The sequence below is a fragment of the Theobroma cacao genome, chromosome 9, assembly GCF_053813885.1.
Source record: "Theobroma cacao isolate CCN51 chromosome 9, ASM5381388v1, whole genome shotgun sequence".
NCBI lineage: Eukaryota > Viridiplantae > Streptophyta > Magnoliopsida > Malvales > Malvaceae > Theobroma > Theobroma cacao.
The window spans coordinates 20,034,621-20,060,181 of record NC_142647.1 but is presented as its reverse complement, the minus strand read 5'-3'; the positions used below and the strand labels follow the sequence as shown (position 1 = coordinate 20,060,181).

The 25,561-nt window shown below is 33.9% G+C and overlaps 3 protein-coding genes, 1 long non-coding RNA gene and 1 other non-coding gene across 6 annotated transcripts; 2 read left to right on the top strand and 3 right to left on the bottom strand.

The window, feature by feature from the left end:
* Positions 1–377: 377 nt before the first annotated feature.
* Positions 378–2,156, bottom strand: LOC148760827 (uncharacterized). The gene is made up of 3 exons (XR_016028375.1): positions 2,052–2,156; positions 1,313–1,398; positions 378–485 (listed from the first exon to the last, which is right to left on the bottom strand). It is a non-coding gene; the product is annotated as an uncharacterized LOC148760827 (long non-coding RNA).
* An 8,360-nt stretch (positions 2,157–10,516) lies between these two features.
* On the top strand, positions 10,517–15,189 carry LOC18589502 (U-box domain-containing protein 35). Its single transcript, XM_088809688.1, has 11 exons — positions 10,517–10,688; positions 10,868–10,950; positions 10,994–11,214; positions 11,400–11,647; positions 11,736–11,787; positions 12,114–12,396; positions 12,561–12,671; positions 13,074–13,499; positions 13,860–14,624; positions 14,861–14,951; positions 15,052–15,189. Exons 1-10 carry the CDS (start codon positions 10,517–10,519, stop codon positions 14,948–14,950), a joined length of 2,451 nt encoding a protein of 816 aa, XP_088665814.1. The 3' UTR covers position 14,951; positions 15,052–15,189.
* Positions 15,190–15,577: 388 nt separating this feature from the next.
* LOC18589501 (Pentatricopeptide repeat (PPR) superfamily protein) lies at positions 15,578–17,839 on the bottom strand. 2 transcript variants are annotated; one of them, XM_007014498.3, is made up of 3 exons: positions 17,689–17,839; positions 16,291–17,601; positions 15,578–15,729 (listed from the first exon to the last, which is right to left on the bottom strand). In XM_007014498.3, exons 1-2 carry the CDS (start codon positions 17,809–17,811, stop codon positions 16,435–16,437), a joined length of 1,290 nt encoding a protein of 429 aa, XP_007014560.3. In that variant the 5' UTR covers positions 17,812–17,839; the 3' UTR covers positions 15,578–15,729; positions 16,291–16,434. The 2 variants fall into 2 exon arrangements, with proteins under 2 accessions (XP_007014560.3, XP_017983401.2); XM_018127912.2 differs by having other exon boundaries at positions 16,291–17,598.
* A 2,464-nt stretch (positions 17,840–20,303) lies between these two features.
* Positions 20,304–23,016, top strand: LOC148760825 (uncharacterized). Its single transcript, XM_088809687.1, has 8 exons — positions 20,304–20,400; positions 20,510–20,531; positions 20,621–20,928; positions 20,998–21,133; positions 21,248–21,495; positions 21,826–22,041; positions 22,126–22,328; positions 22,909–23,016. Exons 1-8 carry the CDS (start codon positions 20,304–20,306, stop codon positions 23,014–23,016), a joined length of 1,338 nt encoding a protein of 445 aa, XP_088665813.1.
* LOC148760826 (small nucleolar RNA R71) lies at positions 20,730–20,836 on the bottom strand. The gene has a single exon (XR_016028742.1). It is a non-coding gene; the product is annotated as a small nucleolar RNA R71 (small nucleolar RNA).
* Positions 23,017–25,561: the final 2,545 nt, after the last annotated feature.

Sequence of the window (25,561 nt, the reverse complement as noted above, 5' to 3'; positions counted from 1 at the left end):
GATATCGAGTCTTTAGAGAATATATACTATTTTAGATCAAAAACAATCAAAATAAAATTTTCGCCACATAGGGGTATTTTGGTCATTTTTTTTCTCAAAAATTTCAAAACTGGTTAAAACGTAATATACAAGTACAAAATACATAATTCATATTCAAAATGAGTTTAAAAGTCTAAAATCTTCATTTAAAACGAAATTACGATTATTTGAATAAAATAAGAAAATAAAAGAAATATTAAGGGAAATATTCTATTTTCTTATAAAACAATATTTATAAAGTTATACGTGAATAATTTTTATAGCGTAAAAGCTAAATAAATTTATACATACTGAAATACAGTAAGCCAAAATATTTAATTTAATTTACAATAACCAGAGGGCCCCCGAATAAACAAAAGTAAAGAGGACTGTGAACCTACGGTTTGGAAAATGCAGATCCAATAGTAGTCCTCGATGAGATCAGCTATCTACAGTCTATACTGAACCTGAAATGGGTGGAAAGGAGTTGGGTGAGATTTTGCAATCCCAATGAGTAAACAGACATTATCATAAATATCTAAAGGCGAGTAAAATGGAGGCAAGTTTAAACAATAAATTTCAACCCATTTCATAATGTTTTCAATTTATTTCTTAAACCATAAAATATTTGTAATTTACCAAAACAATTGTTAAGGCTTATGTCTTTTATAAAAACAAGGCTCAAGCCAAAACTAATCCTCGGGGATACCTTGGCCGAGGCATCTAACCGAGTCCGCCAAGGGTGTTAAAATATTCACACGTGAAACACATTTTTATTTTTAAAACCAGCCGTTCCTTGGCGTTGGCCGAGTTACACATTCACGTGGGGGTTCGACGTGAAGTGAACTCTAATACTACCCCAGGAGTTACCCTCCTCGCCTCTACAACCGGAGTAACTATATAACTGGGTTTACCGTGCCCCTCTAATAGGCAGTCCACGGAAACCCGTCACTGCAGTGACTAACCCACCAATTTTAATAAAATTTCGACAGTATAACGTGGCTTTTATTTATTTATCCAGCCTGCATAGTAAAATCAACTTACATAAATTTCCCAAATGCACTCACAAAATATAGCCACATATACTCATTTCTCATAAGCCATTCCTAGTAAAATATATTTTTCAAGTCAGTTTGTAGCCTCCAATTACTCAATTTCATAATCAATACAATATATTTTTATTTATCACATTTATTCCTAAAACATCAAAAATCCCGTTTTCATTTCATAAAATACATAAAGGGAATTTAAAAATAAACTCTAGATAATTTACAATAATAATAAGTTTACTCACCGTTTGTACAAACTAAAAGCTTTCTAAGCACCCCGATCACTACTTGTCGGGTACGACTTCTTTGCCTTTTCCGGAAGGCTCTCCTCCTAGACACATTACAAAAATTTACACAATTCATCACATTGATGCTAAATCACTATATAATTAACTTAAATCCTATACTAATGCATGGTATGAAATGCAATAGCGTAAAACAGCTTAAACGCGGTATTAACCTATTTTTGGCACTTTGCCCGATAAATTGCTAACGCGCTCCATTTTAGCTCTAAATCATCCCATTCTCTCTCCAACATTTCTAACCATTAAATATCAGCCAATAACCTTCTAAAAACAACAAAATCAGCTCACTCCCTTCCTTGAAAAATTCGACCAAAAATGGGACATTAACTCGGTAAATTTTCTACTTTGTTTTTCTATCACGTTTAATCGTTTTTCATCATTTTCTCTTCATTTCCCTTAGAATAAAATCAATTCATCATCATTGTACAGCATTGAGCATCCAGCCAAGAGTGGGTATTGTGAAAATTTAATGATTTCTTGCCCAATTTAATTTCTAAACACATTTAACTAACTAAAACTATCAATTTAACTAAAAATCAAAACCTAAAAATTTCAATTTCTCTCTCCTAGAATTTCGTCCAGCCCTTGATATCACTTTTTGATCTCTCTCCTCAAGCATGCTAAATGGAAATAAAGGCATAGGAAAGGTAGAAATCAAGCTAAAATCGAAAAATCTTACCGTTAGACGCGTAAACGGTCGAAAACCGCGAATTTCTCTTTGAATTTTCTTGTTTCTCTTTGGTTTTTCTTTTCTTCTTCCTTTCCTCTCTATTTCCTCTGTTTTTCTTCCTTATGGCCGGCCAGCACTCAAAATTTGGGTTTAAATGGCTGACTTTTCATTAAAATAATATTATTTCATTAAAAAATGCCATGTGTCACTTTCCCATTGGCCCATTTTTAAAATTTCATCCATTTGTTTCCAAATTTTCACCATACACTTGTCTCATATATTCATAGCTTAGATAAAATTCTCAGACTCATCCAAAGTCTCGGTGGAGTAATTTTTGCAATTTACACTTTTGCCCCCGTAAAAGTCAAAAATTACATTTTTGCCCCAAAAATTGAAAAATTGCCCATAGACATATTTTTCATCCCTTATACTCATACCATTCTCCAATTTGTCAAATTTGATCAAAATTCTCTCAAAATCTCAAATTTTGTCCATGGGTGGCAAAATTACGATTTTGCCCCTACACTCCAAAAATCACCAGAATTAAACTTTTTCACTTCCTATCATTAAATTATACTCCAAATAGTTAATCTTGGTCAAAAATTTCACTCCATGATCAAATTATTATCTTAGGTGGCAAAATGACGATTTTGCCCTTGAATATCAAAATTTCTAATTTTACCCCAAATGAACCCTCGAACTTCGAACAATCATTTTTAGTCATTCCTGAACTATAAAATATTAAATTTCATCCTACAATTCCTATTTGAACTAGTTCGAGGTTAAATCAACTCAAGTGTACCGTTAGGTACGATATCGGGTTTCGTCTTTTCTTATGTGCTTTCCTAGCATAATAACATGCTACTCAGTGCATGTATGTCATGACATGTATTTATAGGGTTGGGTTTTACAGGTTTCCTCTTGAAAACTTGAATTTCAGCCATGGAAAATGAAAAAGAATGCGTGGGAAAGGTAGATCACAAGCTAAAATTAAAAAATCTTACCTTTACTTGCTTGATTCAATGAAATCCAATAATTTCTCTTGAATTTTTCCTTCATAGGGTTTGTTCTTCTCTTTTTCTCTTTGTCCCCTTGCTTGGTCGGCCATAAGAGTGAAATGGGAGAAGCTTAAGTCGGTTTATAAAGGAATATCATAGAAATATTAAAGCTTGACACATGTCACCACTTGATTGGTCCATGATTAAAAACTTAACCATTAAGCAATTTCTCACCACCACATGTAATCCCATAATTATCTAAAGTATAAAATAATAATAGGTTAAATTCATGAGCTTGACAAGTGTCATGGTGGTGTAAAATTTCAATTACGTCCTCATGGACACGTGAAATGACCGTTTTGCCTTTATACTCGAAAAATGTCGGAATTGAAATTTTTCACTCCACAATTTCAAATTATGCTCCAAATAGTCAAACTTTATCAAAAATCTCATCCAACATTCCAATTTTACCTTCGAGTGGCAAAATGACCATTTTGCCCCTACATTGTGAAAATTCTTGACTAAATTCCAAATCAATCCTCAAACTTCAAATCACCATATTAAGACATTTTAAGGTTCAATAACTCTCAAATGCATCTTAAAATCTCTATTTGGACTAGTTCGAGGCTTTAATCAACTTAATTGTACCACTAGGTACAATACCGACTTTTAACGATTTTTCAAGGCATCTGCATACTTGGATGCATACATGCTATCAAGTACATGAATGACATGGCAAGTATATCATAGAGCTGGGCTTGACATATTCACCCTTTAGTTATTCAAGATACAAATTTTGTTGATCTTACTACTCCATAAGTCTCTGATAATAATCCTGATCCTGTTGTTGATAATTCTTCTGATTCTGTTGTTGATAATTCTCTTGATCCTGTTGTTAATAATTCTGTTTCAATTTCTATTATGGATCTTCCTAATTTGAGTGCACCTACAGTTGTACCTGTTGAAGAACCACATTCTTGTAATTCACCTTCCAATCTTAGAAAAAGTACTAGACAAAGACACCCACCAAAATACCTTGAAGGCTATCATTGTACCTTTCCTACACAAACCAATTTTGTTACCAAATATCCCATCACCAAATACTTGTCTAGTAATCAACTCTCATCCGATCATAAAGCTTTTACAATGGCCTTGTCTCACATACCTGAACCTACCTATTATCATCAAGCTGTAAAACATGTCCAATGGAGGGAGGCCATGAAATCTAAATTAGATGCTTTAGAGGCGAATGGGACATGGACAATGGTGTCTTTACCCCCTAATTCTCATGCCATTGGATGTAAATGGGTCTACAAGGTCAAATTAAATGCTGATGGTTCAGTTGAGAGATACAAAGCATAATTGGTGGCCAAGGGTTTTAATCAGAGGGTAGGTTTTGATTATCAAGAAACATTCAGTCCCGTGGTGAAACATACCACTATTCGATTGTTTTTAGCATTGGCATCTATTAAAGGTTGGTTTCTTCTCAACTTGATATCAATAATGCTTTCTTGAATGGGGATTTGAATGTGACTGTTTTTATGGAATTGCCACAAGGGTATCATTTTAAGGGGGAGTGTCCTACCAGTGGTAAGATGGTATGTAAGTTGAATAAGTCGTTGTATTGACTTAAACAAGCATCACGATAGTGGAATTCGAAATTTACCACTTGTTTACTAGCATATGGCTTTCAACAGTTTAAAGCTGACTATTCTTTGTTTACTAAGACTACTCAAGCCGAGGAATTCATTGCCTTGTTGGTTTATGTGGATGATATTGTGATTGGCAGCACCTCAATGGATCTTACTAATGAAATTAAAGATTACTTGAGTTCTAATTTCAAGCTTAAGGACTTAGGGAAACTCAAGTATTTTCTTGGCTTGGAGGTAGCAAGATCAAGCAAGGGAATATTTCTTTGTCAAAGAAAATATACTTTTGGCATCTTTACAAAATATGGCTTATTGGGATCTAAACCAGTGTCTACACCGATTGAATATCATCACAAGATGACAAAGGCAACAGATGAAGAACAATTGAAAGATAGTACTATGTATAGACAGCTGGTTGGAAGACTCTTATACCTTACATTTAGAAGACTAGATATTTCATATGCTGTTCACATACTCTCCCAATATATGGACAATCCAAGTGAAGCTCATTTACAAGCAGCTTTCAGAGTATTACGATATCTCAAAATAGCTTCTGGTCAAGGTATTTTATTTTCTAGTGATTCTGATTTGTGTTTACAAGCATATAGTGATTGTGATTGGGCTGGCTGCCTAGATACTAGAAGATCAGTCACTGGTTTTGGTGTCTTGCTGGGAAATTCATTGACAAGTTGGAAAGTTAAAAAGCAAACTGTAGTAGCAAGAAGTTCTACTGAAGCTGAATATCGAGCAATGGCAGCAACTTGTTGTGAAGTGATTTGGTTACTGTATTTACTTAAGGATTTCAATGTTGAACATTCATGTGCAGTAAAACTGTTTTGTGATAATCAATCGACTCTTCATATTTGTCAGAATCCTATATATCATGAGCGCACCAAACATATTGAGATGGATTGTCACTTCATACGAGAGAAAGTAGTTGCAAGCTAGATTGATCCATCATATATTCCAACAAAGTCCTAGCTTGCAGATCTCTTCACCAAAGCCTTACAACTTGGACCATTTCATTCACTCTTGAACAAAATGAGTATTATTAATATTCATAATACTCCTCTTGAGGGGGAGTGAAGAGTATAAATTTATTTTATTTATTGTAAATAGCTCATTTTAATGTTCTTTTATGTTTTTAACCTTGTATGTTGTTCTGTATTACAAACTTAACCAGCACTATAAATAGCTGGTTTCTGGTTCTTTCCCTTTTAACTAAATGAGTTGAAATAATTCCCAAATTCTTGTTCTTCAATTCCATGAAATTGCAGATTCTTTCACAATTTTCTTTATCTCGCCATCCATATAAAAATTTTAAAATTAAATCTCGATTTCTCTCTCTAGTCAAATACTGTCTATCTCGTCATCTAGAGATGACATCAAGCTTTTTCTTATTTTGTTTTATTTTTTTAGATGGTGGATCTTAGGGTTTTCAAGAATGATGAACAGTGATTTTGCTCTTATATGGTGATTGTAGGCAGCATGATGAATTTGGTCTTTGGATGCTTTCTGGTGATGACTTGCTTCGAAACGTGTGCTACAATGGAGATGCCTGTGTTGACGAGTTGGATTAGATTGGTTAAGATGATAGGCTCAGGGAGAAGAAATAGCTAAAGTATATTTGATGGGTTTTATGGTGGTTCACGGTTTTATTGTGTTTGGGATTGGGATGATTGTTAAGCATGTTTGCTCGAGATTTTGATTTTTTTTATGGAATTTTGAATTGAAAATGTTCAAGGAATATTTTGTAAAGGGAGTATATTTTGTTTTTGCATAAGGGGAGTGAGCAAGGCCCTCTTGATAGGGATTTATTTTGTCTTGTTTTGGAGGGTTATGGAGTTTTGGAACCTATCTTTTATGAAATGCACAATTTCATGGCTTAGTTAAAAAAAAATATGTGTTTTAGGTTCTTGAGTTTATTGGTTTATTCATAGAACCCCAAAGTTAAGAAGTTGAAATTTATTAAACTGGTTTTTAAGTATTGCGAAACTGATTTTTAGGCATTATGTGACTTAATCACTGCGTGATTGGTTTTTAGGTATTACGTGATTGGTTTTAGGCATTGCGTGATTGGTTTTTAAGCATTGCGTGACCGATTTTTAAGTAATGCTTAAGTCACACAATGCCTTACTAACTAGTCACACAATGCCTTACTAACAAGTTACACAATATCTATCAACTAGTCACGTAATGTCTTATCAAAAACTAGTCACGCAATGCCCAAAGTCAATCATGCAATGTCCAAAATCAGTCATGCAATGTCTAAAAACTAGTCACATAATTCCCAAAAATCACCAAAACTATTGTATTCCATTTAATAAAATCAACAACTTCAAACGATACACCATATTTCATTTAACAACATAATTAACGAATATACCTACTTGACAAAGAATGCTCAAAATGTTCAAAAGTTTTTCTTCATATATCAAAAATCAATCCAAAATGCTTAAAAATGCTCTAAATACTCACAGGTTTTCTTCATGTATCAACTACTCTTAAATGCTCAAAATGCTTAAATGTTTTTTTTCTAGTAAGGAATACTCTAGAGATGAGTAATCTGACAAGAAAAGCTCAAAGAATATGAGGCAGCTTGAGGCGCAGATCTAAACATACTTGACCCGTTAATAGGTTTCGGGTTAAGGCGCGAAGCCAAATAAATGGTTCGATTTCATTAAGGGTAATTTTGTTCAAATTTTAATTCTCTTGGTTAAAAACAGTTAAAACTATAAAGAGGTCTATTGTCAGAAACACTTTATGCATGGGACCATTTAAAAAAAGAACTCTAAAAACATCGTAAGTTGGACCTAAGTCTTTACATGATTTTCAAAAGATTTTTTTTTCAACAGAAAAGCAATCCCAAGAATTCTCAAAGGAAAACTATTAATTATCTCCATCCAATGATTTTTTGCAGTACCAATCAATAGCACTAGCCAAACCCAATTTAGTGAATTAATTATCTATGTACCCAATTAGGCTTCTATAACATTTAATTAAAGTTTGCAATAATAAAAAATCAATAATCATAATATTTGAAATTATTTAATATAATATTAATTTGTTTTAACATTTGACCATTTGGGTGCTAACAATTGACCAAAACTGAAGAATTAAATTATTTATTATCTTGACTTAAAAAGGAACGATATTGTTTTTAGTGGAAAGCTTTGAGACATGAAACAAGCTGTTGATATTGTAAAGATTAGGGTTGCATGGTGGCACAGAGCTAGATGCCACACATGGAACACTAAAGTTCAATGTAGATGGATCTTCTTAAAGGAAACCTAATGACGCAAAATTGTTATTTGATTTGTATTTCACTTAGTTGTTGTGATGTATATGATTGGCAAATATATTGGAACGTACTAGTTGGGTTTAATCTTTGGGGCTGTGATTTAATTTTATGTACACCGCACAGCTTGTAAGTTTGGGTGATTTGGATGTTCCAGTGTTAATTTGTTTACGATACATGACTATTAGGCTATGCTTGTAAGCTTCATGGCATCTACAATGCATGTTTGGTTGGAGGAATGACTTCTATTCTTAAAAGAATTTTCTCCTTCGTTTGCTTGGTTTTTGGAGAATGAAATGACTATTCCTCAAAATCTTACAAATCTTACAATGGCTACTACTATCTCTCCCATGGTATTAGCTATTTCACATTCACGGAAATAGAGTTCAAAATGTTTTGGATTAAAATGTTCTTACTTTCAAAAATCACAAACGTAGATTTAGATTTATAAAATTAATATTTTAAATTAAAATTATTAATATTTTAATTATAATAATATTTAAATCATAAATAAAATATGCATATTTTAAAAATATCAATGTTTTAAATTATTAAGCAAAAATATAAATTTAAAAATGAAAAATAAAAATTGAGAAAAAGTAAAAATTAAAACATTATACTAATACTTTAATCATAAGTTATCAAATTATTAAAATTTTAAAGTTTTAATGAAAATAAAACTTGATTAAAAAATTACTTAATTTAGTCTTGTTGTATAAATTTTACTAAATTATATAAAGAGTATTTTTTGTTTTGATGAAAATCAATTTTATTATAATAAAGAGTTTAAGTTTTTGATTATATATTATTAAGAATTAATATCTTAAATTTAAAAATAAATTAAAATTATTAATATTTAGAAAATAAAATAAAATAAAATAAACAAGTATATATTATAATAAAGGGTATTGTTATCTTTTTATCTCTTGTTTCTTTGTTATTCTAAAATTATTTTACCAACCAAACATTATAATAAGTTATAATAGTAATTCTTATTTTATTTTATTCCATCAACAAAACTACATAATAACATTTTCATTATATTTTTATCCTATTTTATTTTCATGGAGTACATATTCTATTCCATTTTATTTTATTTTGCAAACCAAGCATGTTCTATCGGCAATCGATAGTTTTTGTGATGAAATGATTGGCATGCTTTTAAAAAAATATATATATTTAATTAAATAATTGATTAATTGTTGTTATTATTAACATTATTAAATTATTATTTATAAATTTGAGGTTATAAACTATATAGAAAACCACAATATTTGAAAGCAAATTAGCGTAATATTAAATCAATTTAACTTTTGGCCATTAAGGCATTAATGCGAAGAGTTTTTGGTACACTTGCGTACTTGAGTATTCATTTTATTATATATATAATTATAAATATTATTTTTTTCAAAATTTAAAATTTTCATTAAAGAAAATAATTTATCATTTGTTCATTTATTTATTTTCAAAAAATTATTAATTATAAATTAGGTCTTTCTAATTATAAATTCAACTTTTTATAAGTTTTGGATCTAGTGGATCTTATGTTCGAATCGTTAAGATTTTAGATCATGTGAGATTTGAGTTATTTCAAATTCAAACTTTTTTAATTTGGTTTGATTCGAGTCACCTGGAGTTCAAGTTTTCTCGAAAATTTACTTTTTTTAATTCGAATCATTTTTCCAACGTAAATTGTTTAACTCTTTTAAGTATTCGAACATTTGGTTCATTGATTGGTGTGTTATCTCTCTACTTAAAGAGCAGAGTTTGAATATCTCATTTCTCAATTATAAACAAAAAAAAAAAAAATCTTTTAACTCTTTTAATCAATTTAAGTAAAATATTATAAACTGATTGGAACAAATTTCCAGATTCTGTCACACAAGTAATCACATTTTGTTTGAATGATGAAATGGCATAAATGCCCCTAAAAAATTGTCCTTGCAACGGTTTAACCGGAGCAAACAAAATAAACAAGGCTCCTAAATTTGGAACTCCCAACCGAAGATTCTAACAACAGCCCCGACAAGTTTGGGATGGCTTTCTTTCTTAAGTCGTCTTAACAGCAGCAGGAATTTATTTTATTTATATTTGAAAGAGGAAAATAAATAAAAGAAACATTAATTATATACGTGAAAATTTAATAAGAAAATCAGTGTGTTCCTTAGTTTTTGTTGTTTTCTTATTTACAGAAAACGGATATCTGCCAAACTTATTACTGTCTCTTAATTAGCCAAAAGGAGGAGGATTGTGTCCATGAAAGATAAGGAGGCTTTGAGGCATTTAACTTATACATTGACAGAATAAAGTAGCAAAATTTTGTTGGGGTTAGTTAGTTTCCCGGGGAACAGTGACATATGTTTTATTTAAAGAAAACAAAGATTCAAGTGCGTGGCTGTCGATTCATCTCTCACCCACTTTCTCAACAAAACAAGAACACGAATTAGCAGTTAATCTCAGGGTTGGGTTGATTTGAGCTTTGTTGGTCTTGGGGGAGAGAGAGAAGAAAAGAAAAGAAAACAGGGGATCATGGCCAGAAGAAACAATGGAGAAAAGAGAGACGAGAGCGTGGCAGTGGCAATCGACAAGGACAAAAGCAGCCAATACGCTTTGAAATGGGTTGTTGATCATCTTATGTCCAGGGGTCAAACTATAACTCTTCTCCATGTTAAAACCAAACCTTCTTCCATTCCCACCCCAAGTACATGCATATCAATCTCTGTCTCTCTTGCACCATTAATGCATGCCATGTCTCATTGTCTTTTGTTTTGTTCTCTCTTTTTCAACTCTACAATGTACCATCATTTGGTTTGGTTTCAAACCCAAATCTAAATGCAGCTGAAGAGCTTCATTAATTTCTTTACCATAATCTAAATGCAGCTGGGAACCACGTGAACATTTCCGACGTCAACGACGATGTTGCAAAAGCGTATAAGCAACAACTCGACAACCAAGCCAAGGAGGTGTTTCTACCTTTCCGATGCTTCTGCTCCCGAAAGGATGTAGGTGCTTTTTCTTCTTTTATTCATTCATTTCATCACCTTGGCTTGCATTCATGTGATATATTGGTCCCTAATTCTCGATTTCATGGTATTTTTGCAACAGATAAAATGTAATGAAATCATCCTGGAGGATACCGACATCGCTAAGGCCTTGATTGATTTCGTCTTATCCTCATCAATCGAGACTTTAGTACTTGGCGCACCGTCAAAAAGCGGCTTTGTGAGGTAATTGCTCCCACCCGCATTCCTGTTTCTCCAGCCCATGAGCAGCAATTACACCTTCTGAACAACTCTCTGCAAATATATATAGATATATATATATATATTCGACAGCTTTAGCATGCTTTCATTCCCTTTCTCTGCTTAACACCCCAAATTTTAACTCCAAAGCTAATATAATATCTCTCATGCATCTGGAATTTAAACCTTGACAGAAGATTCAGGACAAGCGATGTACCAACTAATGTCTCAAAAGGGGCTCCCGATTACTGCACCGTATATGTGATTGGCAAAGGGAAGATCTCATCTGTGCGATCTGCTTCTGCTCCCCCTCCGACAAGACCACTCCCCCCACGTGCTCACTCGCAAACCCAACCTGCTAACGTTCTTGAACCCACGGATGCCCCTTCCGCGACCGCATATAACCCCAGATACAGAGGTTTGCCTCTATTTCTATCATTAAGCTGTATCCGCTTCATTAACGGCTATGCTCACAGGAATTCCTTAATTTGGTTCTGTCGCTGTAGGTGATAGGCCCCAACATCCACCCCGCAACATGCCTGAAGATATGGAAATCAGGTGAGTTACAAGATAAGATGATTACCATTTTAAAGAGAGGAATATCAAAAAATATGACATGACTAATATTTCATCCAATATACTGAGGCAATAAACAAGTCAAATAAACAATCCTTCAAGCCAGCATAGAGTTGGGGATACTCCAACACGACCTAACTAGCCTGCTTTACGTTGTTTCCTTTTGGTGCACATAATAAGTATTCATACCATTCAGATCCGGTTTGATTCAAATTTATTTTCTGTTCTGCAATTTATAATGGCTGGTTTATATGCCAAATCTACTACGTGTTAAACACAGGTATAATAACATCATAACCCTGGAACAGGTCACCATTCACAAGAGGTCATATCAAATATGAGCCCTCAATTCCTGACTGTGACATATCATTTGTAAGTAGTGGAAGGCCAAGTACAGATCGCATGTTCCCTTCGTTGTATGACAATCTGGAATATGGAACTCCTCGGCTTTCAGTCAGCTCTGATTATGACAACAGAAGCTTCGGGTCATCGTATTCAGGAAACAGGTCCATGGATTTCAGTTCTTCACAATACGAGCTCTCGTCAAGCTCACTGGAAAGTGGGAGGACATCATGGTCATCTCAGAATATGGTAAATATTTCTTTCATGGAAATGAGCATAATTAACAGTTACACTGAAAAGAAAACAGCAGTTCACAAGTAGCTCCTAAGCTGCATATCAATAGCTATATATGCAATTTGGTTTTGTATCTACTTGAGCAGATACAGGATAGAAAATCATGCTCAACTGTTCAGATGCCACAGGATGATGTGGAAGCTGAAATGAGAAGACTCAGACAAGAGCTCAAGCAGACAATGGATATGTACAGTGCAGCGTGCAAGGAAGCACTCACAGCAAAGCAGAGGGTACTATCTAAAAGCTGAAATTCTTTTTGAGCATAATCTGCAAATGAACTTTTGAATGTGGTATACAACCGAGTATTAAAATTTTAAACTTTGGTAAAAGTTCCATTAAATGTTGTATTGTTTTACCCTGTTAGAGTCATGCTATAACCCTCCCAAATAGGCTTGACTTGAGAGGCATCATATGGTGGTATACTTCTGCTAGGGAATGACAATGATTAGATGCTATAAGACACGAAGTAGAAAGAAAAAAATAAATTCATGGAATATGAAGAACGCCCTTGGCTACCTACCACAACCATAAAGAAAAAACAGATATAGAGAATATGTAGGGAATACATTCAAATGGAAACCAAAACACTGCCAGAGAACACTTATGCCCAATTTCTGCAATTCTCATTACAGGCAAAAGAACTTCATAGTTGGAAACTGCAAGAAGAACAAAAAATAGAAGAGGCACGACTATCTGAGGAAGCTGCATTGTCACTTGCAGAGAAGGAGAAAGCAAAATGTAAGGCAGCCATTGAGGCAGCCCAAGCAGCTCAACGGATTGCTGAACTAGAGGCGCAAAAGAGAATAAATGCAGAAAAGAAAGCCAGCAAAGAAGCTGACGAGAGGAAAATGGCAAAAAAAAGTTTAGGACATGATCTCAGGTATAGGAGATATACAATTGAAGAGATTGAAGCAGCAACAGAGCATTTCTCGCCATCTCGCAAGATAGGAGAAGGAGGTTATGGGCCAGTTTACAAATGCAACCTGGACCATACGCCGGTTGCAATAAAAGTTCTACGTCCAGATGCAGCCCAAGGAGAATCACAGTTTCATCAAGAGGTGTGACAATTTTAAGCACAAATTAAGTTATAAGATCACATAAATGCATAAAATTATATATAACCAGCAAGCATCCCTATCCCTGCACATACACACACATGCATGCTTACTATGCACAGACATATCACGTGTGCACACGTATAAACATCAAATAAAATTTTAAACTACATTTCCAATACTCTCTTAAAATTAAATTTAGCAAGCAATGTCAGGAGGCCTTGTTGATGCATGACCTTACCATAAATATTTCACATAAATAACTCACAGAATGATAAGAGCAAGAAATTCACGTAAGAAGCAGTTACTTCTGAAACATATATATACAGAAATGTACACTTTATGTATTGGTAACTCATGTAGGTTGAAGTGTTAAGCTGCATACGGCATCCAAACATGGTTCTCCTCCTTGGAGCCTGCCCAGAGTATGGCTGCCTAGTCTACGAATACATGGCTAATGGGAACTTAGAAGATCGCCTCTTTAGGCGCAATAACACTCCAGTGCTTCCCTGGCAAGTAAGATTCCGAATTGCTGCAGAGATTGCGACTGGTCTCCTTTTCCTCCACCAAACCAAACCAGAGCCACTTGTGCACCGTGACCTGAAACCTGCCAATATTTTGCTTGACCGCAACTATGTCAGCAAGATTAGCGATGTTGGCTTGGCTAGGCTTGTTCCTCCATCTGTTGCCAACTCTGTCACTCAGTATCATATGACATCAACAGCTGGAACATTCTGTTACATAGATCCAGAGTATCAACAAACTGGAATGCTAGGGACAAAATCTGATATTTACTCTCTCGGGATCTTGCTTCTACAAATAATAACTGCCAAGCCACCAATGGGTTTGACTCATCATGTTGAACATGCTATTGAGAACGGATCCTTTACTGGGATACTAGACCCGGCTGTGCTTGACTGGCCAGTGGAAGAGGCCTTGATCTTTGCCAAGCTAGCCCTTAAATGTTCAGAGCTGAGGCGAAAAGACAGACCAGATCTGGGACAGGTCGTGTTGCCTGAGTTTAACAGATTGAGAGCTCTTGGTGAGGAAAACATGCCTTTTATTACGCCTGGCGGCAGTGCAGGGCCCTCACCAAATCACAGCCAAGCTTCCACCTCCTCAAATCAGGTAGGCCCATAAATGGATGAAAGTCAACCATTTTATTTAACAAAACGAATATATATTTAATTGTGAAAGATAAATATTAGGAGGGAGCTGTTTCTTTGTACTCAAATTACCAAAAATTGAAATATATGCATATCAGGATTTTAGTTTTGTAAGCACACTACTTAACCAATTTCAGCCCTACCAAGTCGTACAATCTGTGAAACCTATAACTTGGTTCGCTTCTGTTTGTTACTCAGGATTTTCTTAGTGACCCTCAGTCCCTCCAATCTGGATACGATAGCTCAAGGAGCCGCTCAAACACATCATCTTTCATTGGGAGACGATAAAGTGAGCATGGAAAACTTTCCTTTTCTTTTCTTTCTTCTGTTTTTGTGCAATTTTTAAAGCTTTTCCCCTTGATACTTATTCTTTGCTCTCTTTTTTGTAGCTGCGAAGACCAGTCTTATGGAACTAGCCAAACCAGTGCCAGAATTCAACACAGGGAACCCAAGTTTGTAATAAAAATAGAAGTTCAGAATTCCAAGCATCCGAGTTCAACTAATATTCAATTTCCCATTCATTTGTTTCCCCAGACAAACATAATTAAGAATGTGACTGTACAACTCCTATAAGCATCTTGAGTAGGAAGTTGTGCTTCAATAGACACGAAGCCACCGAACGAAGAGGTCAAGGATTTAACCGTACAAACCTGATACTCCTGTAACTTTTAGCCTGAAATATCAAGAGAAGCTCAAAATGGTTGAAGTTCAACATAAGAATCATATGTTAGGAATGTCCTTGAAATTTAGCACAGCTCTAAAAGAGGTTTTGATAATCTTACCATCCAGATGTCTCAAGGATCAAAGGTCCTGCTCTTTCCATTCTTGCAATTTGCAAGCCTCCCCAAAATAACGTTACTGGTCATGCCAAACGCCTGTCATGCTTTCCCTATGATTGATTGCATATCCCCCACATTTCTCTTTCTTAACACCCTGGCCATATCGACAAAGTACTCATCCTCCTTGCTAGCCCATTTCTTCATACCATAACTTTCACAAGCTCAACTCATTTTCAAAGTGATTCATGCTACCAACACGCATAACATACTCTTTAGTCTCTACTATATCTGCCAAAGGTAGAGAACATGCAATAAAACAAAAAAGATTAACAAAATGGCTCAGATAACTAACAAGAGATTTTTATTCTAAAATTAGAAGCTTAAACATTTTCATCTATCAAGAAACACAATTTCATGAAGTGGTATGTTTCAGATAACAGGCACAAAATGACCATACTATAATGGACATCATCAAGGTATTAACATAGGAGTAATGGAATAATGTCCATTATCTTCTACTTCTCACCTTCATGTGATAGTGTATATTCAAAACAATTAAACACTAACAAGGATTGAACAACTTTAGCTAAAGATCTATGATGCGGAAGCAACAATAAGAGACAAAAAAAAAACATTGTTGTGATTAAGCTATTCGCAGACTTAGAATTTTTTAGTTTCCTAGCTAAGTTATTTTAGTAGTTATAGCAGACCTGGATGAGCCAGACTATGGTAGTGTTCGTATTTTGTTTTATTTGAAACAGCTTTAGGGTACTTATATTTAATAGGAATCCATCTAGTAAAGACAGTTTAGTGGAAACAACAACAACAACAACAGTGCTAAGGACATACCATGCTGCAAATAGAGTAGGAACCAAGTTTTTCTTTAATTTAACGGAAGGTATTCAGGACCATCTGGCTTAGCTCATCTCATAAGAGGCGTTGAGGACTTGGAGAGACACCTTAGGTTCAAACCATAGTGCAGTCTATAATTATTTAGTAATTCCAAAAGATCTGGTTCCTTCGTAATTGTTTTTTGAGATAAACTGCAATTAGCTGCCTGTAAGTCCATTTCTTCTTTTGTCTCTTGAACTCCAAAAACGCCTCTGCGCTTGAGTGGAAGTCCCCTTTACCCAAAGCCTCAAACACAAGTGGATCTGTCAATACCAGTGGAGAATCATCGGCATTCATATGGTTCAAAGCAAAGTCCAAATTTCTTGCAAGTCTTCTGTCCAAGTATGCATCTACAACACAACCATAAGTTACCAAATCAGAAACAACACTTTCATGTTTCATGTGTTCAAGGCTGAGATGGAGATCCCAGAACATAGACATTCTCGAGAAGGCCCAAGCTCTTATATTAAATGTAGTCAGATCGGGACGGAAACCAGAATCCATCATTTTCAGAAACAGTCTCTGCATGGTTTTCATTTTGAAATTAGCAGCATAAGATAATAGCAAGAGATTCCATAAGAGATTGCCCAGGTTTCTCCTCCCAAGACCCAAATCATTCAAAAATTCACCTAACCTGTAGAATTTTCCCTCCTTTATGTAGGCAGAGGACATTGCTCGAATTCCTTCCTCCTCTATGAGATGTCTAGACCTTTTAAGGCGAGCATAAGCAATCTCCATCTCAGACAAGGAACCAAAAATGCTATAATATCTAACAAAAGCATTTCCAGTGGCGGAATCTACAGGTAAACCTCTCGAAACCATCTCCTTCAATGTATTCTCCATTAAATCAAGCCGCCCATGCTTTCCAAAGCAAGAGATAGCCACTGGGTACACCTCAGGTAACAAGTTAACTCTGAGCAGAATTACCCGATCCAGAATTTTGTGTACCTTGTGAAAATGCCCCATCTTTCCGTAAGCATCCATGAACTTTGAAACAACTTGAATAGAAGGCGTAAAAGAAGTAGTATTTAGCATTTCCTCCCATATCGCCTGAGCTTGAGGGAACAGGCCATTGTCTGCATACCAAAGCATGATTTCAGAGAGGGTAGAATTGTTGGGAATCAAACCTTGAAGCAAGAGGTGATGAACAACGTGAGGCTGAGGCATCTTTTTGCTTGCTAAGGTTTGAAGCAGTGAATCAAAATCTACAAAATTGTCCCTCCCAACCCCAAGGATACTTCCGTCCCGCTTCCACAGCCGGATTATCTGCTGCAAGAGAAATCCCAAAAGAAATAGAAAAAATCAGTTGAAATGGAAGTTAAAAAGCACAGTAATTCTTGAGAATGAAGGCAATACCCTGCGTGCTAGAGGTAGATTATTGTTGGAGGTGGGCGCAGAAGAAGAAAGGCTAGATTTGGCAGAGGTACGACAGAAGAGAGGCAGAGGAGGTGTTGTCGTGACCAACCACTGAGTTTCCATTTCAAAATGGTAAGAATATCTTTAAAAAATAAAATTATAAATTTGTTATGAATAAATATACGAATTTTCATTATATTATGACTCAATAAGTGCAGATTAAGTCAAACAATTTAAAAAGTAAGATAAAAAAATATAATATAATTTAAACTCTTAAATAAAATTAGATTAAGATTATTATTCAAGGGGTTGTTAGTTTATAAATAGACTTATTCACTTCATTTATAAATATACACTTCAATAAGATCTCTTTTCTCCCCTAAATACTTTTTTTCTTCTTTTTAATTATTCTTTCAAATTATCTTTATTTATTCTTTTAAGTTATTTTTTATAACACGTTATCAACATGATTTTCTGATCTCTCAAGTTTTGAAATTATTTTGTTTTTATCATCTTCAAGCTTCAAATGGATTTCAATGATTCGGTTTTGATTTATAGTTTTAGCAAATCAGGTAAGTGTTGCTATTACTTTGTTTTCATCATCTCCAAGCTTTGAAAGAATTTCAATGGTTGATCTTTAATTGTTTTGGTTGCAATAAATCAAGTAAGTGACTTGATATATCTTTAATATTTTTATTCTCTAAAAATCAACTTTAATATGAATTTTACTATCATATAGTATATATTATATTCTGTCTCTTGATTGAAAAGTGAATTTGCTATGATATAGCTATTAATGAAAAATCATAATGTCCATTCCTTAAAGTGAATGTGACAAACAAGCTATTAATAAAAAAAATTATAAATTTATCCATTTCCTGAAGTGAATGCGACATCATTTAATACTTATGGTCATGGTCATGAATCTATCTATTCCCTTGATAATTCTATTTTATAGAATTATTTTACTCTAATTTTGTTATTAAATATTAGCTAAGTTCTCAATTTTCAATTAAAATTTACTTATTTTAGTTTTTTTTATAATTAGGTTACTCTTAAGTTAGTTATTTTAATTTTATATTATTTCTTTTAATTTGTTTATTATTGATTAGTTTTTATATTTTTTGTAGGATTAAAAGTGATTAGGCTTAATTTTAAAAAGTAAGGTGTAGATAGACTTAGAATCTGCTTGCATATATTTTAGTATTTTGGCTATATCTCGAGTTACAGAACTCCAAATGATGCGATTCTTAGACCATTGAAAAGCTAAGAGACAGAGCTACAACGTTTATGAAGATCACTTTGCACAGTTCTGCTTTGAAGATAGAGAAAATTATGTCAGAAAATGGCTGGACGTACTATATCAGGAATGAAAATTTGTAAAAACTGATAATTGATTTTTGGGTCTCTTATTATACTTTTAAGCCCAATTAAACCCTAAGTCAGTGTAAGGAACTTTAGGTTAAATTTATTAGTATAAATAGGATATGTTTAATAACATTAGAAGAGAGAACCTTTTAGAAATTCAAGAAACTAGAAGTTGAGGCTGAAACTTGGAGATCAAGTCGACAATAATTGTTTTGTGTTCTATCTTAGCTTTTAATTTTCTTGTTACTTTCAATGGTTAAATTTATTATAATGTTATTTGTTTTTTGCAATTATGAGTGGCTAAATTTCTTTTTCTAGGATTGCAATTGAACTCACATGTAGTCTAAGTTTTTAATCTCTGTCTTACTTATATTTAATGAGATTTGAATTGTTTATTCTAATTTGTTCTTAATACTTTTAATTGCTTGGCCACCTATTAAATTGATTTAGGAACCTAAACAAACTTGGGAAAGGGAATTTAGAGTAGACTCAAATTGGGATAGCATATGATCAAATTAATTGATTTGCATATAGGATAGGGATATACCTATAGGCCATATGTAGCCAGATTAGAGCCTGAACTTAATGAGTCTGTTTTAATTTCAATTCACATAGGGATATAGTGTTTTGGTTAAAATAGATATTTTTATAGGATGAGTCAGGAGACCCTTATAAATAATTTAGGACTCTATGTTAGCAATTCAACCCATTGAAATAAGTTAAGGAAGAGAGGTAAGATTTAGATGAAGTGTGAGGGATATTGTAATCCTAGGTTTATTGATTAGATATTTTCTCAAGTTATTATTTTGATTTTTCTTGTTGGTTTTAATTTTAGTTTTAATTAATTATTTAATTTTGATTATTTGAATAAGATTAAATTGTTCTAATTTTAGTACTTAGTAAAGTTTTAGATCAATTCCCATGTGGGATCGATACCCTACTTGCTAATATACTATCTATTTAATACGTATACTTGCGTAGTAAGATTTTAACTGACAAGTTTTTGGCACCGTTGTCTGGGAATTGTTTCTAGAATTTTTACTAATACTAATACCAAGCAATTTGGTCTTACTTCAAATTTTATTTTTCTTGTTTTAATTTTAGATTTTGTTTATCTTGCAGATATCTTTGGTCATTGTATGCAAACAAGAGACAACTTGAATCTTGTTCCTTTTGATCTTGAGATAGAAAGAACTTTTAGAAGACATCGAAGGGAGAATTTGCAAGTTGCAACTTTAAATCAGACAATGGCCGAGGATAACATTAACAATGGCAACAATGACATCAATTTGGTTCTCGAAGCAAATAGAGCACTGAGAGATTATGCTGTTCTTTTTTTGCAAGGTTTGCATCAAAGCATTAGGAGACCTTCCATCAATGCGAATAATTTTAAAATTAAACCAACCTACATTCAGATGATTCAGTCTTCGGTCTAATTTGGTGGGTTACCCAGTGATGATCCTAATGCTGATTTGGTAAATTTCTTGGAGATTTGCGATACCTTTAAATACAATGGAGTAACTAATGATGCTATTAGATTGAGACTGTTTCCGTTTTCTCTTAGGGATAAAGCAAAGAGCTGGCTTAATTCACTGCCTAATGGGTCTATCACTACATGGGAGGAATTGGCTCAAAAGTTTCTCGTAAAGTTCTTTCCGCCTGTAAAGGCTGCAAAGTTGAGGAATGATATCACCTCATTCACACAATTTGATGGTGAGTCCTTGTATGAAGCTTGGGAGAGGTTTAAAGAACTACTGCGAAGATGTCCACATCATGGGCTTCCTGATTGGCTGCAAGTTCAGATATTCTACAATGGGCTGATTGGGTCAATTAAAACCACAATTGATGTTGCTGCTGGTGGGGCATTGATGAGTAAGAATGCAGCGGATGCTTATAATTTGTTGGAAGATATGGCTTCAAATAATTATCAATGGCCTTCAGAAAGGTCGGGTTCAAGAAAAGTTGTTGGAGCCTATGAAATTGATGCAATTGGCAACTTAGCCACACAAATGGCTGCAATGTCTAAGAAGATTGACACAATGGGAGTTCATGTAGTTCAAAATTCAATTGGTGAGATGTGTGTAGATAGCCATTCAAGTGATTAATGTTCATACAATTCTGCATCAGTCCAATTTGTGGGGAACTTCAACAAGTAGCAGAATAACCCATACTCTAATACTTACAATCCTAGTTGGAGAAACCACCCCAACTTTTCATGGAACAACAATACAGGGCCTTCCAATTCAAACCCCAAAGTGCTTCCTAGTTTTCAACAACAATCTGGACCACCAATTCCTAAAAAGAAGTCCCAAGTGGAAGAACTTATCTTGCAATATATGTCCAAGACTGATGCCATAATTCAGAGCTATGGAGCCTCCTTGAGAAATCTTGAGACCCAAATGGGACAGCTTGCAAACTCCATCAACAGTAGACCCCAAGGTGCCTTAACAAGTGATACATAAGTCAATCCTAAAGGTAAGGAACATTGTAATGCAGTTACACTTAGGAGTGGAAAAGAAGTCGGAGGGGTGAATAAAAAATCAATGGAATCTTCAAAGGAGCGTATAAATGATGACAAGGCAATTGTTGAGAAAGAAGTTGAAGAGGAAAAGACAGATAATGGGCAAGCTAAAAATTAAGGGAATTTTGAAGCAAATTATCCTCCACCACCATTCCCACAAAGGTTGAAAAAACAAAAGCTTGATAAACAGTTTGAGAAATTGGTCAATGTCTTCAAGAAACTCCACATAAACATTCCTTTTGCTGAAGCTTTGGAAAACAAGCCAAGTTATGTCAAATTCCTGAAAGACATCTTAACTAAGAAGAGGAAACTGGAAGATTTTGAAATAGTGGCACTTATTGGGGAGTGCAACGCAATAATTCAGAACAAGCTTCCACCAAAACTTAAAGATTCAGGGAGTTTTTCTATACCTTGTGCTATTGGTAGATTTAAATTTACTAAAGCTTTATGTGATTTGGGTGCAGGTGTTTCAATCATGCCTTTATCAATTGTTGAGAAAATTAGACTTAATGAGATATAACCTACCATAGTTTCTTTGCAATTAGCAGATAGAACAATCAAGTATCCTGTTGGGATTATTGAGGATGTATTGGTTAAAGTTGGACATCTTTACATTCCGGTGGACTTCATTGTGCTTGAGATGGAAGAAGATCAAGAAATTCCTTTAATCTTCGGACGACCATTCTTGGCTACCGCAAGCGCAATCATTAATGTGAGGGAATGCAATATAACTTTTAAAGTTGGAGAAGAGGTAGTTGAGTTTAATATTTTCAATGCAAATAAACATCCTAGCTCTACAAATTGTTGCTATAGAGTGTAGCTAATTGATGAAGGAAAAGGTGAACCTAATTCTCCACCTATAAGTGAGCAAGCACCAATCTTTGAGTTTAAGCCACCACCTTGCCTGTGAGAGCTAAGCAATCACCAACGGAGCATCCTCCACCACCATCTAATTGTCCTTTAGAGATTGGACAACAAGTAATGTTGCTTTCTAGATCATATTTCAAGCTTTTTCCATGGAAACGTAAAAAAAAATGGTGGGGTCCTTTCAAAGTAGTAAAGGCTTATCCTTGTGGAATAATTGAGATTTATAGTGAGGATACAGGAACAACCATGGTTAATGGGATGAGCCTTAGACCATATTTCGAGGATGAAGAACTGAAAAATGGGGCACTATAGTCAAGCTAGTGACTATAAACAAGCGCTTCTTGGGAGGCAACCCAAGTTTCTAAACTTTACTTATTTTAACCTTTATTTTATTTAATTTTTTTTATTTAGTTAGAATTTATTTCTTTTGATTTACTAATTTTTTTTTATGTTCCATTTTGCAGGTAATTGGTCAAAAAAAAAAAGGTCAGAGTTGCGGCCTTGAAATGAAGAAAACAAGGCACATGAAACAGAATGTTTTAGCGCCGCGACCCTCAAAGGGAGAGCCGTAGCGCTGAACAATGGCCCTAAAACAGAAAGGTTGAGCACCGCGACGCTCAACACTGAGAGTCGCAGTGCTCAACACTGAGAGTCGCGGCGCTCAAACTCGAAGCATAAAGCTTCAGGTGAAAAAAATTTTACGCACTACGGCCTTGGGTCAGGGCACAGCCCTTACCCTTTGAATTTTTTTTTTATATTTTCTTTTTCTTTTTTTTTTCTTCTTTTGTCACTCTTTTTCTTCTTCGACTATCATCCTTACTCCCATTATTCCTCTTCCTGCCAACCTCTTACCTTTCTTTGTCTTCTCTCCTTCACTCCAAATTTTTGCATTTTCTTTCTACTTGGATTTTTTTTTTTTTTGAAATCTTGCACTCCTAAGGTAAGTACTCCTTCAAACACTTGGTTTTCAATTATTTTGTGTAAAGAAAGGATGAGGTTGGTGTTAATGGCAAACTTTATAATTTTTGAACCTTGAATGAATCAATTGTGCATGTTTGTTAATGAGTTTTTAGACTTCCTCATGATTAATGCTTAGAGTGCCGAAAATTTTGAAGATTAGTGCCAATTTCTTGTTACCCATATAACGGATTCATGAACTTTTCGTTTGCTGCATATCTAATTGATGAATGCTTTGTTGCGAGAGTTGATGATGGGTGGTGGTCATGCAGAGGACATGCAGACTGCAGCTTCAAAGTAGGGGAGTATTCTTGTCCTTTTTCTTTTATTTTCTTTTATCACATTGAGGACAATGTTCATTCTAAGTTTGGGGGAGTAGTTTAGAATTTTGTTAGTTTATTTACATGTTTTATTTGTGTTTTGCATGTTTTGTTGTGTTGAAAAAAAAATTGAGATCTTATTCTTGATTGTCCCAATCCTATGATGATATTTTAATTATCTTTTGATTCCTTGCTTTTGGGAAGTTATAGTTAGGATTTAATTTTATGTGATATTCTTGTGTTAGCTTTTATTTTAGAATGTGACTTCTAATAATTTGAAGCACTATACTGTTTTACTTAGAATTTATGTGTGATTTAGAGAAATTTTATATTGATGAAAAAGTATAGTGGAGTCAAGAATTCTAGAATTTGTTTGATTCTCTTTCGAGACGAAATCTTAGATAACACTTAGGATAAAAAGTGATTTAGGCCATCTTTGGATCGGTTGAGCCTTTTTGAGCCTACCTTGTTATATTTATCCTTAGTCACCCTTTTTGAGCCTAATTTACCTTTTCTTTGTAATTACACAGTTATATTAGCCTTGGCCTGTTTATTTAATTCTACCAATTTGAACCTTTCACCCTTTAAGTATTTTAATCTTTCTAAAGAATGATTTGAGCTTAAGAATAAATTGAGGGAGAAAGGTGAAAAAAAAAAATGATGGTTGTTAGCAAAATTACCCATAGTTTATAATTGTCAAAAATAAGTTTGGGGGTTGAAAAAAAAAAAAGAAAAAGAAAAGGGAAAACAATAAAATTTGTGGTACAAAGGAAAGTTTGCTTTAAGTTTAGGGGTGCTTTACAAAAAAAAAAATTTTTTTGAGCTCTTTATATGATCTAGATTGATTAAGTGCTTAGGGTGGATTTGAGCCTAAATATATCTTTTATCATACCTTGACCCTAGCCTTACATTACAAGCTTGATAAAGACTTATTGATCCTTGAATAAGTGTTAATCTACATTAGTGGAGAGAGAGAGATGAAAAGCAAACCTATGGGATCCTAGTACTAATCTATGCTTAGAGTTGACATAAAATTAATCCAAATTGCATGATATTCTTTGTAAGAGAGCATTCACACACACACAGGAAGTCTATTCGAAAAAATAAGTTTCACTTGAATTGATGCATGAATTTAAGGATTAGCTGTATGTTACCTTAAGTTGGAATTGGAGTTAATTTATGAGGAAAAATTGAGAAATCATGATTTGGTATTTCTATCTCTCATTTAAGGATTTATTGGATGTTTCGGTTTTCTTTTTGTGATTTTCTTGTGCTCGAGGACTAGCAAAATCTTAAGTTTGGGGGTGTGATAATTCTATTTTATAGAATTATTTTACTCTAATTTTGTTATTAAATATTAGTTAAGTCCTCAATTTTTAATTATAATTTGCTTATTTTAGTTGTTTTTATAATTAGGTTACACTTAAGTTAGTTATTTTAATTTTATATTATTTCTTTTAATTTGTTTATTATTGATTAGTTTTTATATTTTTTGTAGGATTAAAAGTGATTGGTCTTAATTTTAGAAAGTAAGGTGTAGACAGACCTAGAATCTGCTTGCATATGCTTCAGTATTTTGGCTATATCTTGAGTTACAGAACTCCAAATGATACAATTCTTAGACCAATGGAAAGTTAAGAGATAGAGCTACAACTTTTATGGAGATCACTTTGCTCATTTCTGCCTCAAAGATAGAGAAAATTACATTGGAAAATGGCTAGACGTACTGTATCGGGAATAAAAATTTGTAAAGACTGATAATTGATTTTTGGGCCTTTTATTATACTTTTAAGCTCAATTAAACCCTAGGTCAGTTTAAGGAACTTTAGGTTAAGTTTAT

What these genes read in the sequence shown, in the direction of transcription:
- LOC18589502 (XM_088809688.1), top strand. Translation starts at nt 10,517, where the DNA reads ATGGCCAGAAGAAACAATGGAGAAAAGAGAGACGAGAGCGTGGCAGTG. An exon ending in TTCTTCCATTCCCACCCCAA is followed by an intron (nt 10,689 to 10,867) that starts GTACATGCATAT and finishes ATCTAAATGCAG; the next exon opens with CTGGGAACCACGTGAACATT. An exon ending in CATGGTCATCTCAGAATATG is followed by an intron (nt 12,397 to 12,560) that starts GTAAATATTTCT and finishes TCAACTGTTCAG; the next exon opens with ATGCCACAGGATGATGTGGA.
- LOC18589501 (XM_007014498.3), bottom strand. Translation starts at nt 17,811, where the DNA reads ATGGAAACTCAGTGGTTGGTCACGACAACACCTCCTCTGCCTCTCTTC. An exon ending in ATCTACCTCTAGCACGCAGG is followed by an intron (nt 17,602 to 17,688) that starts GTATTGCCTTCA and finishes TTTCTCTTGCAG; the next exon opens with CAGATAATCCGGCTGTGGAA.
- LOC148760825 (XM_088809687.1), top strand. Translation starts at nt 20,304, where the DNA reads ATGGCCGAGGATAACATTAACAATGGCAACAATGACATCAATTTGGTT. An exon ending in TGCTGTTCTTTTTTTGCAAG is followed by an intron (nt 20,401 to 20,509) that starts GTTTGCATCAAA and finishes TGGGTTACCCAG; the next exon opens with TGATGATCCTAATGCTGATT. An exon ending in ATGATCCTAATGCTGATTTG is followed by an intron (nt 20,532 to 20,620) that starts GTAAATTTCTTG and finishes GTTTTCTCTTAG; the next exon opens with GGATAAAGCAAAGAGCTGGC.